The following is a 15,594-nucleotide window of genomic DNA, read 5'->3' on the forward strand; positions in this document are numbered from 1 at the left end:
CCTTTGAAACCTGGATCAACATCGCTCTTCTTGTGTTGCATTCAGACACCTTTCACTAGTATTAAAACCTTTGGACATTGAGCAAATTGGTTTGATTCATTTCTAAAACATAAGAAAAAAGGCAAAAAGAAATGTCAAATTGCAAAAAAGTAGTAAAAGGTGACAAGGAAATGGCCTGAAAATTAGTGGGGGGCTTGTTTACTGTCAAGATTCTGGATATTATAAAATGTCCAGAAAACTATTCTTACATATTTTTAGAATTATGTTACAGACAATGCCCAGGTGTTAAAGGGTTAACTGTGCTGACTGTGCTCTTCTTAAGATTTATCTAATTTAAGGTATTTTGGCAGTAAACCAGCAGCCTGTATGCTTTGCCTGTGGACACACAACAGGCTGTTTTCACCAGCATTTTGTTTTTAGCTTGGTTGGCAGATTTGAGCAATTTAAGGAGAAGTTTTCAGTAGCACTGGTTCATGATAAAAGACAAAAGTCTCTACATGTGAAGGCCAGACTCTCAGTGTCAGGCACATTTAATCAGAAAATAAATCACCAGGATCTAAGAGATTCAAAACAAAGCATTAAAAGGGGGAAATGTTAATTAAATTTTTTATTTCCTGTATCTATTCTTAGCATAACAAGTAATGTTTACCAAAGGTCATGAGTATTTTGAATCATTGCGAAACAGCTTCAGCATTTTTATTTATTTTTTTTAGTGCGTCACACATTTCAGAGCCTTTCTCTTTATTTGTAAACCTGGAACTAAACTGCATACAAGTACTCTTTTGAGTCATACTGGAATCGGAAAGTCTCAGCTATTGTTTTTTTGATAAACTCTCAACACTCCAAATATACACGAAGTCAGACGAACGGCTGCACATAGAAAAATTCTAAGACAGAGGATTTCAGCTTCGCCTGACCTGCATGAAGTATAACTAAATAAACAAAAAAAGAAAAAAATGCAGCGCTGCATCAATAAGGCTGGGACTTTGCTCTCCAAACTCAGAGCTCCTTAGTCACTCAGTTCTTCAGTAAATGTTTGCCTATTCTCTCGAAGCAGAAGTAGGCGGATATTGGTCTTGCTATCTCAATAATGAAAAGGTTTTTCTTTCTCCAGACAGAGAAGGAGGAGGAGGAGGAGGAAGAAGGAAGGAGGAAGAAGGAGGAGGAGGGCTGACCGTGACCTTCTGACACCTTGAATCACAGACTTGTGAGTATGAGAGCTACACATCTCCACAGTTAATACTCAAATCCCCTCAATTTGTGTGTTTCTGTACATTGATTCGCTGTCAGGTGGGTGCGGCAGGGGAAAATCCACCTACACACACACAAACACTTTTACTTTTCACTCAGGAGAAATCCCCCCCGCCTTTCTCTCATATTCATCCTCCACTTCCTCCAGAGGCATGCACGTGCCTGTCCCCGTCCAGCAAATCTGGACTTCATCCAGTCAAAACAAACATAAAACAGATCATCAATCACACAGAACTTTTATGGCCAGGAAGTAGCGCGACCTGTTTTTGATAGCTTGTTGTTGAGCGCTGGAGCAAGCCGGCTCTTGTAGGTTAGTTCCTGAATCCAGCGTCAACTGCCACTCTTCCTTTTGTTCAGGAGCCAATTTTTTCTCCCTTTTTTTTTTTGGAAAATGCAGAAGCTTCAAAGACATTTGTTCACTCAATCAAAAGGCTCCTGCTTGTCTGAAAGACACACACACACCCTTATACTACACTCTTTTTTTTCCTCTATCCATGTGGAGAAAGTTCATTCAGCATTTTGAGCAGCGTTAGGTGATCACTTCTACTGCTCGACAGTGTTTCACAAGCTTTGTATCTTGAAGGGGAACTCCAGTTTTTTTTTAACATGGAGCCTTTTTTTACCATGTCTTTGTGTCGAAGTGACTTTAGGGAACAACAACTTTGGAAATTGGTCCAGTGTTGAGAAAGAGCTCAGCAGCAGCAGCAGCAACCAAGAAACAGGCTGCGATGTAACCACTCTGGGCATGTTTGCATCGTCGTTTTACGTCCATTAAAAGGGCCTTTTTTGTTGCTGACAGGCTCAGATTTGAGTGTCAGACAACTTAACAGAAAGGACCCGACAGAGAAATGATGTGTTTTTCTGTAACTTTCACTTGTTGCGGTCTGTTTTGTGTCAGAGTTTTGTTTCCTCAACATGCCAAGCCAACGGTCAACCATCAGAAAATGGTCGTCAGTTTTTACAGTTTTAGCAGTGTGTTGGCCCTTGTTAGCTTTTTTTTTCGGCCAATTCAGCATACTGAATCTGTGTAGCCTATCGGTGAATGTTACTCTGGCAGTCCAGCTGTTTTGGTTTTTTTTGTTTGTTTGTTTGATCTTTAAATGAGCACAAATTCAATCCTGCATATTTATCAAACAACCTTTAATATAACCTTTCACAGGAAGTGTTTTTTGAAATAACTGTTTCAAAGACCTTTTTTAGTAAATGTAAAATATCATAATATCCTCTCTAATATCTGTTTCATATTGCTTCGAATGTCATCTTATTCAGCGAGGCTAATATCATTCAACAGCGATGCCCGGTTGATTAATGGGTGCATCCCTAGAGGTCAGGATATCTATATCTTACTGCTGTCATTTTGGGGATTTTGTTTTTGATCAGTCTTTTGCACATCAACAAACTTTCTAAAAGTGCAATATAAAACTGTTTTCTGCTGTTTGCATGACGATGAAGTTTCTGTAGGTGGTCTGTTTACTGCTCATGCCAAACACCCCACATCTATTCTTCCTTTTCTTTTTCCAAACATGTCAGAGATATAAAAGCTATTAATATCGCGGAAAATATTTCATTAACTGGATATTTATCAAGAAGAAAAGCAGTTGTGCTTTTGTGACTTTTCCTAATGAAGCCTGACATCGTCACGCAGTGAGTCAGTAATACGAGTGTGTGTTCACTGTGACGTTTCGAGCAAAGCAAACCCCCCCTGTCAGAAACGCCATGTGGAGTGTGTCGCTAACAGGAAGAGAAGGGGGCTGCGCTCAGCTCACTCGCTGGCATGTGAGAACAGTTTCCCTTTCAGAAGAGAAAAGAGAGCGAGTTCAAACACACACACACACACACACACACACACACACACACACATGCTGACACACAACAACAACAACAACATTTATTCAGGAAGCGCCGTCTGCCCACTCAGGAAATTCCTGAGGACAAGAGCTGCTTCCAGGGGCAGGAAATTTCCCCTCAGAAAGACCAAACACACAACATAAAAAAACACACACAATCTTTATAACACCAATTCTCCCACACGGTAAAACGGGTAATATACCACAAAGAGAGACACACCAAAGGAAGCTTGGGGGGGGGGGTGTTGCAGTCATGTACGGTAACACACACAAACTTACTCATATACACACACACACGCATACAATGTACACCTACACTACCTCTGGCGAGCTTTGCACAGAGACACAAGATTCACTCACACTCATCCACCCACTCACACAAGCATTCATAGTGCAAACCCAGCTGTGAGCCTGCACACACACACACACACACACACACACACACACACACACACACACACACACACACACACACAGAGACAAAGACACACACACACACACACACAGAGACAAAGACACACACTAAGGAAACCAGCCAGTCTTGTTTCCATGGACATGGATTTTTTTAAATCATCCAGTTGGATATTTCTGCTCTTGCAGCCACTCTTCTGTTGTAGTTCATGAATGTTTATTGTAAAATAACGTTGAACGCCTTGTGTTTTAGACCTTTAAATAATTCAGTGTCTTCCCGCTGACTCGCTCTCGGTTGCGTCATGCGCCGACTACGTGGGAGCCATGTTGAACGATGTTGCCTGGATTGCGATTGAATTAAAATCCGACAAATCCACTTCATCGTTTAACGCCAGCACTGCTTCATTGTGAGTGGTGGCAAAAAAATCCCTCCCAGGCCTTTTAGCATTTGTGTCATTTTTGACACAGACGAACAAATAAAACATTACGGGTGGTTGACAACAATCCTCCGCCTGCTGTTTAAAACTGTACGTTTGTCTACTCACAGACTAATCTTGCTGGATTATTCCTTTCATGACATGCATACTGTGTTGGTTTTTTTTTTTATAAAAGACAATAAAATGACAACAGTAGGGTCCTTTTAAGCTTAAGAGTCCGGGCCTATAGTTAATAATTGCAAAATAAAACTTATTAGTTTTTTTTCTTCTTCAAAAACACAAAATGAAACGTGACAACAACACAATAAACACATCAAGTTTAGTAAAGAAATACTTCCACATTTTGGGAAATATTCTCTTTTTTGCAAAGAGTTAGATTTATGGGATTGATACCTCATGTGTATACCCTAATTATGTCATTACTGCCAGCCGTCAGTTAGCTAAGCTTAGCATAAAGACTAGAAACAGTGGAAAACAGCTCACCTGGCTCTGTTCGGAAGTAAAAAAGTCAGCCAACCAGCACCTATAAAGCGCTAATAAACACAACATCTTGTTTATGTAATTTATATGGGGCATTATGTGCTCGACAATTTCTTAGTTGGGCACAGTGAGTATCATCGTGAGGTTACCAGGAAACCAGCGCAGACTTCAGGAAGTCACTAAAATAATCCAGATATGTGCCACCTTCAGAAGAAGTTGCCTTTACAGTGTTCACAAGAAGAGACGGTATGAATGACCCCTCTCGTGGTATGCACGACCTTGGAAGCAGACATTTTCTGAATAGATCATAGGTTGCGGGTTATTACATGTTTGCTTACGTTTTTCAGAAATGGTAGAGTCCATGGGGGTTCATTTTTGGTAGTTAATATATTATAATAAAACGTAATTCCAACTGCTTCATCTTTTTCCTTCATCAATATGCCTTAACGTTTCCTGCATTGCGGTAACTTGCTAAATTCTTAGTCTTGATGACTTCTAGCCACCAGCAGTACTGTACATGTTGCTGTTGCACTGCAGCGACCTAACAACTTGAATGCCAAACATATTGTGTACTTTCCATTGTGTAACCAAGAGCTTGCAAGTTTCACATGAAGGCAGCAATAGCATGTTGTTTATTGCGCTGTTGGCAGACAGATTTTGTTGTCTTTGGACAGAGCCGTTACATGCTACCTGTTTCCTCCTCTTTGCAGTCTTAAGCAAACCTGCTGTAGAGTTGTAATAAACAAATAGATATGAGATTGCATCAGTTTTCTTATCCATGGTGTAGATGCTTCTCAAATATTCTAAAATATTATTCATTATTCAAATTTAGGTCATTAAATGTCATCCTATTGATGTACAGTTTTGAATGGCCCTTTTTGTATATAGCGCCTCCACATCTTGACTCAGCATCACATCAGTGCAGTTCAGCTCTTCATGTGTTGTTGACTTTATAAACAAAATACAAATGCATGCAAAATATATTTCTTTTTACAGTGTGATGCCACCCTTTATATAGTCCATACAGTAAGATTTTCATTTTTTATTTTCAGTAATTTAAGTATTTCCATGCTCATTTTTTAGCTTTTTTTTCCCTTAGTAACATAAAAGCACTTTTTTGTACAGCAAATTTATATTGCCTGTCATTTGAGACAATGTAACAGGCCCTTGGCTTAGCACCTTCTCTTTTTTCTAATTTAACTTTATTTAATGTGCTTTAGCACATGTCTACAGTTTGTTTTTTTATGTAAGTATAATGTGTTTTTACAGTATGTATGAATTTGTTTTACCTTGGATATTAAGCATCTTGGGAACAAAAACTTGCTTCATAACAATATACATTTTATCTCAAATGCATGTTACTATACTACATTTGGTGACATTTAACTGCACAAAGTCAGTTTACATTAAATGCTTTTTTTCAGTGAATGAAAGGAAAGAATCATTTCAGTTATTTCACTTAAGATTCACTGCTTCACAGACGGAAACCACAGTGGAGAGGAAAATATGAGAAAACAAAACAAAAAATACTTAAGATATGAACGCCCAGATCTAAACATTTAGAAGAAGCAAGTGATAGACAACAGAAAAAGATGTTTAATTCCATATTTTTACGTGGTTAGGGTTTGTAGTGTCATGTCTGGCTGAAAGGGTTAATATCGAGCCTGGTAGCATTCTTTAGTGTGAGGAGCAGGCTGCAACTCTCCCCGATCTAATCCACTTCCTCCCCAGGAAATGGAGAAGGCGGATTTCTGCCCACACTGCAATTTCCTCCCTCATTTTTTTTTCTTTCTGTCTTTTTTTCCCCTCTCCTCCTCCCTCCTCCTCCTCCTCCTCCTCCTCCTCCTGCTCTCTTCCTCCCCTCTCCCCCCTCAGGACAGAACTCCCTCTGAGTGTGGGGGTTAATGGACGGCTTGTTTTCCAGCACGTGTGTTTAGATAGGCAGGAGGAGAAAGGACGGGCAGAGGTGTTTAAGACTGCGTGCTCCGTGACAAAGACATGTCGCTGTCTGTCTGAGAGTCGATGCCGACTAGCAGCTGCCATAAACTAAACACAGGCGAGAGAAAAAAAAGCGACATTTTCCTGATCTGCAGATGTGCGCGAGTCATGTCCGTGTGAGGAACTGTGTTTGAAATCTGATTAAAACAAAGTAGGACTTCCACATGTCTGCGGATGTGAACTGACCCATCGGTTTACTCGACAGGAAACTCAACGCGGACCTGTTGAGCGTTCTTCCTTTTTCTGCAACAATGCAAAAGAGGAAGTGGGCTGAGGGAGTTTCCTGTGCATCTCATCCAGCCTCAGTGCAACCGCCCAGCCAAGCGCCCCCACAAAACCCCTGAACTTCACACTTGCGAGAAAAAAATAAATAAACTGGTTAAATATTGACAGACGCGTGGACAAAGCAGCTCAGGGTTACTCTTTGAACATTGAGCCTATCTGTTGGCACGTCTCCAACCCCGCCTGCTCAATGATTGGTTAAGCACCTGCAGACTGTTTGCTTTTCACTCCGTCTTCTCTCTTAGTTCAATTAACACCGGAAAGTTCAGGTAGTGTCAAACGCTGACCAGTTAAATCTAGCACCTATAACTGCCTCTCTCAATTATATGGTCTGAGGAAAAGTGGAAAAGTTGTCCTAGTCTTAATACCATTACATTTTTAGTTTGTTCTGAGTCAAAGCAGCCAGCTCGCTCAGCAGAGCGTGGTCACCCGAGCTGATCACTGCCACTCGATACAATTCTTAATTCCAGCAGATGCGCTGCAGTGTGTTACATTAGTGTCCCAGAAGCTACAAAATATATGTGCCTCTATCTTTGAGAAGCCGTAGCACGTTGATTATAACAGCAGGAATTTTCCTGCAATCAGGCACTGTATATGAAATATAGATACAAAATAATTGTGAGGATGAATGTGTTTTTTATTGCTAAAACACAGGGAGAAATCTTCGATCTATGTCATTTATATATGGACTTTGAACTGTATTAACTTTATCTGTAGGCTACAGCTCAACAAAACAGGAAATGATGACAATTAACACAACTAAAACCATGCAATTGCATATACCCCGGCCCTTTCCCACCAAAATTAGTGCATACAGTCTAAAAATAGGCTACAGACTGCTCTTACATTGCAAGTAGAGCAGAGCTTGACACAGCTCTGCAGCAGCCGAGTGTGCCTTTTGTGTGTGTGTGTGTGTATGTGTGTGTGTGTGTTTTGTCTGTGCAGCAGAAAGCAGCATAGATGGAGGTCTGTGAAGTCTTTACAGTGGTTACTTCTCTCAAAACTCGGTCAATGTCGGGTCGTCAGTTGTTACAGTTTTAGCAGTGTGTTGCGGCCAGACCTGATCTGATCAGGAAACAACAACACATCATCGAAACAACAATTAACAGCTACTGGGGGGGAAAGAACTCAAGATTTCTGCCTGTGGTGCGTTCGCACACTCGCAGGCACGCAAGAATTCAGAGAGGGGACACAATTATAAAAACAAAAATCACACACAAAAAAAGGAATTTTGCAGACTATCCCCCTCCCCAATTCGTTGGCTTGTTTTAAAGCATGACTCTGCAACTTTTGCTGAACTGTTGTGAAAGAAGTGTAAATGCATTGGTGCAACAATAGCTCAAGAGAAAAAAAATCATCATGTCAGCCAAATGAGTACATAATGTCAACAATATCAACCTGAAGTTTTCTAACATTATCTGATATCAGTCATTTTTGATAACAAGGTTATCAAAAAGTTTATCTGTGTAAATTTAACTTTTCCATTACAGGAGAGAGAATAAGTTATTTCTACATTCAAAAGTTACGTAGTCCCACTTTATAGTTATTTCTGTAAGCCAATTTTAAAAACCTGCACAGTTGCACCAAGAGCTCATTGTTCTGTCCATTGTTCTGCATTTTAATCTTTTCAATATTTTTACGAAATTAAATTTACAACTAATTTTAAAGTAACCAAAACTGAAGAAAAAACAGCTGACATCAACCATTTCGGGATAGGGACAATTTTGCTAAATACTTATTGTAACATAAAACATGATTATTTTTTTTAGAGCTGTTATTGCAAAAGGTATTCAGTAAAGCATAATTGAAAAAAGGAACTGATGTTACCAGTGATTTTGAGTTTTTACAATGCAATGTCAGAAATAAGATTATTAAAGTCCTATCTCCAATGTCTTTGCATTTTTAAGACTTTTTGAAAGTTTGATTTAAGATATTTTGATACTTCTTAAGGCTTTATTTTTTGATAAATTAATTCAGTGCCTATGAAGAATTTTTAATGACCTGCAGGAACGCTGTTTATCACTATTTTTCAGTCTCTGGCACAGGACGATGATTTAATCCAGCCTAGCACACTCTGATTGGCTCACTTGCTTTTCAACTGGGGAACGGCCTTCACTCAAAACCTAACCTAACAAAATCTGAGAGTGTGGGAAACAATGCAGACCTAAATCTTTTCCAAAATGCGAAAAATTTCACTGCCTTTATTTTCCCCATCAATCAATTATTCATAGTGCATTCGCAAGTAAGGACAAATTCACCGTGCTGATGGGTTTAAGGAGGCTCAAGGACGTCTCATTCAATGGTCAAAAGAAATGTAAAGTAAATGTCTTGTTTAATAAATGGGTTTATTGAAAACATAATCCTTGAAGAAGAAAACATGCATAAATAGATTCATTTAAGCATCGGGCCAAACATAATTCTGCTCTGTTTGGCTTTCTAACCATGACCAGCTTCATCTATGTCCCACACTTTTGAGGGTTTTGTCTCTAAGTGGTTGGGATTATGTTCTTAACCCTAATAAAACGTTCAGGTGTCTTGGCCCCTGTACCTTAGCCCACTTCTTCAACCTATCAGTGTGTTCTCCTCCTATGATTCCCCTGTGTGTTCCCCGCGCCACATTATCTGCTGTGTGACTGCTGGTTGTTCCAGTGCAGCAGGTCTGTCAGTTCTGGTCCAGTGGAAGCGTGTACGGTTCAGGTGTTTGACCCCGGATCTGCTTCAACACCTCCCAGCTGAGAGGTCCAGCACTCAAGCAGTGATAATAATGTGTGTGTGTGTGTGTGTGTGTGTGTGTGTGTGTGTGTGTGTGTGTGTGTGTGTGTGTGTCGTCATAATAGGGTGTGACGTGGTTTTGACTTTTAACCCCTTGAAAACCGAGCAAATTGGCTGTATTTCTTTCAAAAATATGACAAGAAAGCGATGAGCAATAAAACAAGAAGTTTGCAAGAAAGTTGTAAAACATACAAGAAAATGAGTTAAAATTTTGTATAATAAATTTTGTAGAATAAATAAAGAAATAAATATTTTAAGAAATGACAGGAAAAAAAACACTTAAAAATTACAATAGTTATGTAATATAATTTAAAATCTTTAGTTAGTAATTAGTTAGTAGTTAGATTATACATAAAGTTTTTACTTACTTACTACATAAAGGTTGAACTACTTGTGAAAGGCATCTGAAAGCAGCACAAGAAAAGTGATGTCGCTCAAGGTTTCAAAGGTTTAAAATGATCACCCACTACGTTTGTATTCATGCATGATGCCTGTTGTCTAAACTCTCTTATATCATCACTTGCAGAAACTGAATCGACAGAAAATCCGAAGATGTTACAGTCCCTGCCCACACGGTTTGATTGACAGGTGGGATGAGACGAATAAACTCGACTTCCCAGATTAACACAACCAAACAAACATTTACAGATGCTAAAAACACAACAAAAATCAATGTCTTCTGTTCAAATGACCGACTGATCAATGCGTGTAGGAGTCACTGCTCATCTGTGTGTGTGTGTGTGTGTGTGTGAGACAGAGAGTGTGTGTGACTCACGCAGGTGCGCAGGCAGCCTGGCAGGCTTGTCCTCCATTCGGCTGGCTGGCCTCGCGGCGGGAGCATGGACGGGGGAGGAAGTGGAGTTTGGCAGCGGGTTCGCGGAAGGACTGAAAGAGCTCCTCTCCTGCTATGAATAGACACAGAGACACAAAGCATGGCTCACAAAGCTCCACAACGCACCGGCCCTGAACCCAAACAGCCCCACGCCAACTCGCCTCACCTCACCGTGCACCCACAACATCGGCTAGCCTTGGCCTCATCTCTGCACACAGAGGAGTATGTCCTTCTGATAAACTGTCAGGCTGTGCACGCACATTCTGGAGACGCACATATCCAAAATGCCACACATGCTTCAGCACGTGTTGCTTTGCAGTTTAGTTAAGTCCTAAACCAACCAAAGCTATTTTTGTTGAGATCAGCATCTTCAAGATGCATGAAGATGCTGCTCCGAAACAGCACAGCTGGATTTTCATCATCAATCATTTTCTCTATAAAATGTCAGAAAATCGTAAAGCATTTCCATCACAGTTTCGAAGAGCACAGGGGCCTGTTATTGTTTGATGTTTTTGCCTAATACACAGTCTACAGCTGTGGTGGGCAATATATCGATATCGATTGTAATCGTGATATGAGAACATATCGACTTACATTCTCGATATCGTAAGTGTTATACAGTGATAGCATTTTTTCTGAACTTACCAGACTGTTCTAGGTACTCTATCATTGGCTTTTACCCACTTAGTTATAAGATCAACATTACTGATGATTATTTATCAAAAACTGAATTGTTTAAATATTTTGTAAAAGCACCAAAAGTCAACCTTACAGTTTTGTCGCAATATTGATATTGCTGTATTTGGTCAAAGATATTTTACCCACATCGCTGAGTCCTAGTAACAACTTATTACCTTTCACTTTAACTTTAAATGACAGATTTCGTATCTTTTGTTTGAATAAAATAGGTGAAGTGAATAATGTCATATAATCTCCCAGCGTTTGTCCACAGTCCAGCCCCTCTGAATGTTACACCTACAACATAATGACAAAGAGACACAGCAAATGCTCACATTTTTGTTTCATTTTTGTTTTTCATTATGACTTGATTAACCAAAATGTTGTCATTATTTTCATTTTATCTAGAGCTGAAACTATTTGACAGAAAATCCTTCCGAAATTACTAGGGCTGAGCAATATGGAGAAAATCAAATATCACAATGTTTTTTACCAAATAACTCAATCTTGATATTGCAACAATATTGTGGGAAGACTATTTATACGTTCAGAAAATAATTTTAAGAGATTTTGGATAAATAATCATCACTCATACGGATATAATGAATTGTATAAATAATGGAGCAGTGCGGTAGGTAAAGTAAATTAAATAATTTTACTGTATTGCAGCCTTAAAAACCTGGAAAAGACAACATTTCAAATATTTTGATATCCAAAATCTAAAACAATAATTGGTCTCACATCACAGTATTAATATAATATTGATATATTGTGCTGCTTTAGCAGTTACTTTGATATCCATTTTATTCATATTGTTTTCCATGAACAAACGTCAAACACTTGCTGGTTCCAACTTCTCAGTTATGAGAATTTGCCACTTTATTTATCTTACATTAAACTAAAGATTATTAGGTATAGGACTGTTTGACAGGTATTTAACAAAAAAATTAAATAAAATTTCATGACATCACCCTCATGGGCATTTTTTACTTTTCTCTGACATTTTATGGCCTCAACAATTAATTGATAAAAGAGCTGCAAATAACAATTATTTACATTGTCGATTAATCAGTTGATTATTTTCTCAATTGATTTATTAGTTGTTTGGTCTATAAAATGTCCAAAAATTTCATAGAGAAGTAAAGAAACCCAACCACACATAAGAAGCTAAAATCACAGAATTTGGACTTTTGTTTCTCAAATAAAGTATTTAAAACAATTTATCGATGATCAAATTAGTTGGTGATTTATTTAGGGGTCGACAACTAATCAGTGAGTCTTTGCAGCTCTTGAATAAAGCTACAGGTGTGTCAAAGTGACCCTGAGTAGTAATTACAAAATAGGGATTATTTTTAATCTTGTCATGGAAAACGGTTTATTTTAAGATCCAGGATCATCTGAATTTAAAAGTGAATATTTTAGAAGGTGTTTTATCCAGATGTTTCATTTCAGGGTGGCAAATAGATACTGCAGCGTGTCTGTATTTTGGTTCCTTGAAGCAAAAACAACAGGACAAATGCAATCCCATTTTCTTAATGAGCCCATACAGGCCAAGTGTGGTAAAAAAACAATAACCAAAAGTAATTGTATCTCTTTATTATTTCTTCCCAATTTTCTTTGCCACAGAGACACCTGTTACCCCAAGGCACAAACCAAAGAGCACAAACGTGAGCAGCCGTCCATGTCTGGACTGTGGATATTCAGGTGAGTATTTAAATGTTGTTAAGAACATAAATCCAAAACTTAAAATCACATCAGATTTTTTTTAGAATTGAAAAAAAGTTTCAGTCATTTCCTTTGAAAAGGGGCGAATATTCACTGATTTCAGTTTACTAAATGTGAACGTTGCAGCATATTTCAGTTTTATATGGTTCTAAATGAGATTTCTTTCATAGTCTGACTGTCAGTCGGAGAAGACTATCAATTTGGATATGTCAGTTGGGCTCTGGGACATTGTGACAGGCATTTTTCACTGTGTTTAGACCACTGTTATAAGAATAAACAAATAATGATTCAGAGAAATAATCTGCTTATTTTTCCACAAGAAAAGCAGTTGTTAGTTGCAGCCCTCTCCTGAATACTCTGACATTTTAGGTTCTCTCGCTCTGCTATTGTACTCTTCTTGAATCTAGGTTAAGGTATGAGGTTTTCCACTTTGTGGTCCTTCTCTGTTGACTGGTTTCCTATCCTGAAAATGAGGGCAGAGCATGAAGCTTCTTTAGTTTCTTGGGGAAATGAAGCTCAGTTTTTGCTGCTTCTCCCTCCAGTTTCAGCCTGCTGTCACCACCCAGCCACTCTGAGACCTGCACACCAACCGTATGCACCAGGAATTTCCTGTGGAAGCCAAGCAATAATCTTTCAGTCTTCTATTTCCTCCTCCTAGAGGCGAAAGCTTCTCCCCTGTCCACTTTCTTAAAATGCACTTGTTTAGAAAAAGGTCGTGTTAGTGGAAAAGGGACAGGGCAGTTTGGACAGATATGATCGAGATGGTGCATTGGTGACAGAGCTGTGCTGCAGTATGAAGGTGAAGGGGAGTCGTGTCGACCGGAGCCTATGGTGGAAAACTTCTCAGAGTGGAGTGCTGATCACTCTCCAGCACGCAATCTAACAGTGACATCAGACTAAGCAATGAGAAGACATCCCTCATTACACTATAATACACTGTCATTGAACAGCTTGCAGGTTGACCTTGACTTTCAAATAATATTTGTATAATGATCCTATTAGGGTTTAAACTAACAATTATATAAACAATAAACCTGTCGAACAATTGTTTGATTTACCAAAGGTCAAAAAAAAATAATTGCAAGTTCTGAGAGCCCAAAGTGACACCTCCAGCTGTTTGTCTGAGTAAAAGTCCAAAACCCAAATGTTTCGAACTGAAAACACAAAACAACAAATCCTGACATTTGACAAACCAGAGCAATTGAATGTTTGTCTGTTTGGCATCATGGCACGATGAAAACAATGTGTCAGTTAGAAAAATTGTTGCTGATTAATTGTCTAATTTTTCAGCTCTTGTTCTTGTTTAGAGGTGCACAATTAATTGAAATATTACTTAATTGCAATGTGGCCAAGTGCAATACACAAAAAGCAGGAACTGAAATGTTTTTGATAAAGGTAAATGTGTCGCAACATATCAGTATTAATAAAGCTTTGCGGCGCTACAGATATGGCCGGCCTACAAATCATATTCCACATGAGAGGACCTGCTTTTTGTTACAGACAGCAAAACTCAAACCATGAAAATTAAATGCAAAAATGACCATTCCCGCCAAAACAGTGATGCAATCTCAATGTCTATCAAAATCAAGATAATATGATTTTTTTTGCATATCTTGCTGCTCTAGTTCCTTTTGGGACTCGGGTCAAGTCTGTGCTGTCGATGATTACCTCTTTAATCTCTCACAATCTTTTTCTTCCTGGGGCTGCAACTATAGATTATTTTCATTACTGATTAATGAACATTCTTAACATGTCAAACATTATGACACATCATGAGCACAAAGTGTCTTCAGATTGTTTACACAGTGTGATCTTCAGCCACAAAAGCCAAAATATCCACTTAACAATGATTGTTTCTTTGAAAAAAATCAAGGCTGCAATAAGTGCATATTTTTCTTATAGATGAATATATTGTTCTTTTGTGTTAATCAACTGAACATTTAGTCTATAACATGTTAAAAATTACAGGTGGAAATCACCAGAAGCCCCACAATACAAAATTATCACAATACTTAAGTTACAATATGATTTTATCACAATACTTAAGCTACTATACAACATTATCATATCCCTTAAGATAGGATATAAAATAATCACGATACTTAAGTTGCAATACAATATTATCACAAAACTTAAGTTACTGTAGAACATCACTGCGATTTAAAAAATTTTGCTAAATGCTGTGTATTGAGATAGCATATAACACAAAAATACTGAGCTATTATTATATATTATTTACTACTTTTCTTCTTCAAAGGTTTGTCAGCATCTATTTTATGTAATAGGATTAAATTTTCATTTTTACTGGAGTATGTATCTATTAGACTGAAAAACCAATTATTACTTTATTCTCGTAAGCAATTAATTTATATAGGCTAATTAAAAAATTGTTACTTGACTGTGTTTATTAATAGATTATTGCAAAATGTCGCAAAAATATGTCGTAACTATTCTTTCCACACCCTATATATATATATAAGTTGATTTTATTTTTCTAGACCCCTAAAGTTTGATTTGTATTTGCAATATTAATAACTTTTACAAGCTAATAAAAAATTCGATTCCTGACCTGCTATAATATCGCGATACTAAGCTTTATTGATCCCCCCGCCTGTAATATAAAAAATTACAATTCTCTACAGACCCAAACCCCAAAATATTATTATATTATTATATAAATAAATAGAAGCAAATCGTCATACGCTAGATTTTGCAAAAGTTAGACTTTTTTCCCCTCAGTAACCGATTATCAAAAAGTTGACCATTCATTTTCTGTCCACCACTAATACGCTAAGTTCTAACACAACAATTTGAGCATTTATGTATTTTTATAAACGGTCACTTAAATTGCAGCAAACTGAGTCAATGGTAGGCCTCCTAT

At 38.1% G+C, this 15,594-nt stretch overlaps 2 protein-coding genes and 1 long non-coding RNA gene across 5 annotated transcripts in view; 2 read left to right on the forward strand and 1 right to left on the reverse strand.

Moving 5' to 3' along the window:
* The window catches only part of etv6 (ETS variant transcription factor 6), a 33,344-nt gene that overhangs the window by 16,955 nt on the left and 795 nt on the right, over nucleotides 1-15,594 (reverse strand). Inside the window, exons 1-2 of one of the 3 annotated variants that reach the window (XM_088072454.1) lie at nucleotides 10,254-10,373; nucleotides 9,847-9,882 (exon numbers count right to left, since the gene is read on the reverse strand). Coding sequence is in view for 2 of the 3 variants with exons in the window: in XM_042511051.2 (XP_042366985.1) it covers nucleotides 10,254-10,383 (130 nt within the window). In the remaining variant the exon portion in view is untranslated. Of the gene's footprint in view, nucleotides 1-9,846; nucleotides 9,883-10,253; nucleotides 10,384-15,594 lie in introns of those variants that run through there. The other 2 variants (XM_088072453.1, XM_042511051.2) reach the window with 2 other exon arrangements.
* Nucleotides 455-10,368, forward strand: LOC148185881 (uncharacterized). Its single transcript, XR_015775469.1, has 3 exons — nucleotides 455-1,207; nucleotides 10,005-10,066; nucleotides 10,236-10,368. It is a non-coding gene; the product is annotated as an uncharacterized LOC148185881 (long non-coding RNA).
* On the forward strand, nucleotides 10,370-14,741 carry LOC148185882 (uncharacterized). The gene is made up of 3 exons (XM_088072455.1): nucleotides 10,370-10,532; nucleotides 12,615-12,692; nucleotides 13,256-14,741. The coding sequence occupies exons 1-3, from the start codon at nucleotides 10,411-10,413 to the stop codon at nucleotides 13,467-13,469; spliced, it is 414 nt and encodes a 137-aa protein (XP_087928581.1). The 5' UTR covers nucleotides 10,370-10,410; the 3' UTR covers nucleotides 13,470-14,741.

Source organism: Plectropomus leopardus, chromosome 22 (genome assembly GCF_026936395.1).
Source record: "Plectropomus leopardus strain MGB_pleo_1.0 chromosome 22, ASM2693639v1, whole genome shotgun sequence".
Classification (NCBI taxonomy): Eukaryota; Metazoa; Chordata; class Actinopteri; order Perciformes; family Serranidae; genus Plectropomus; species Plectropomus leopardus.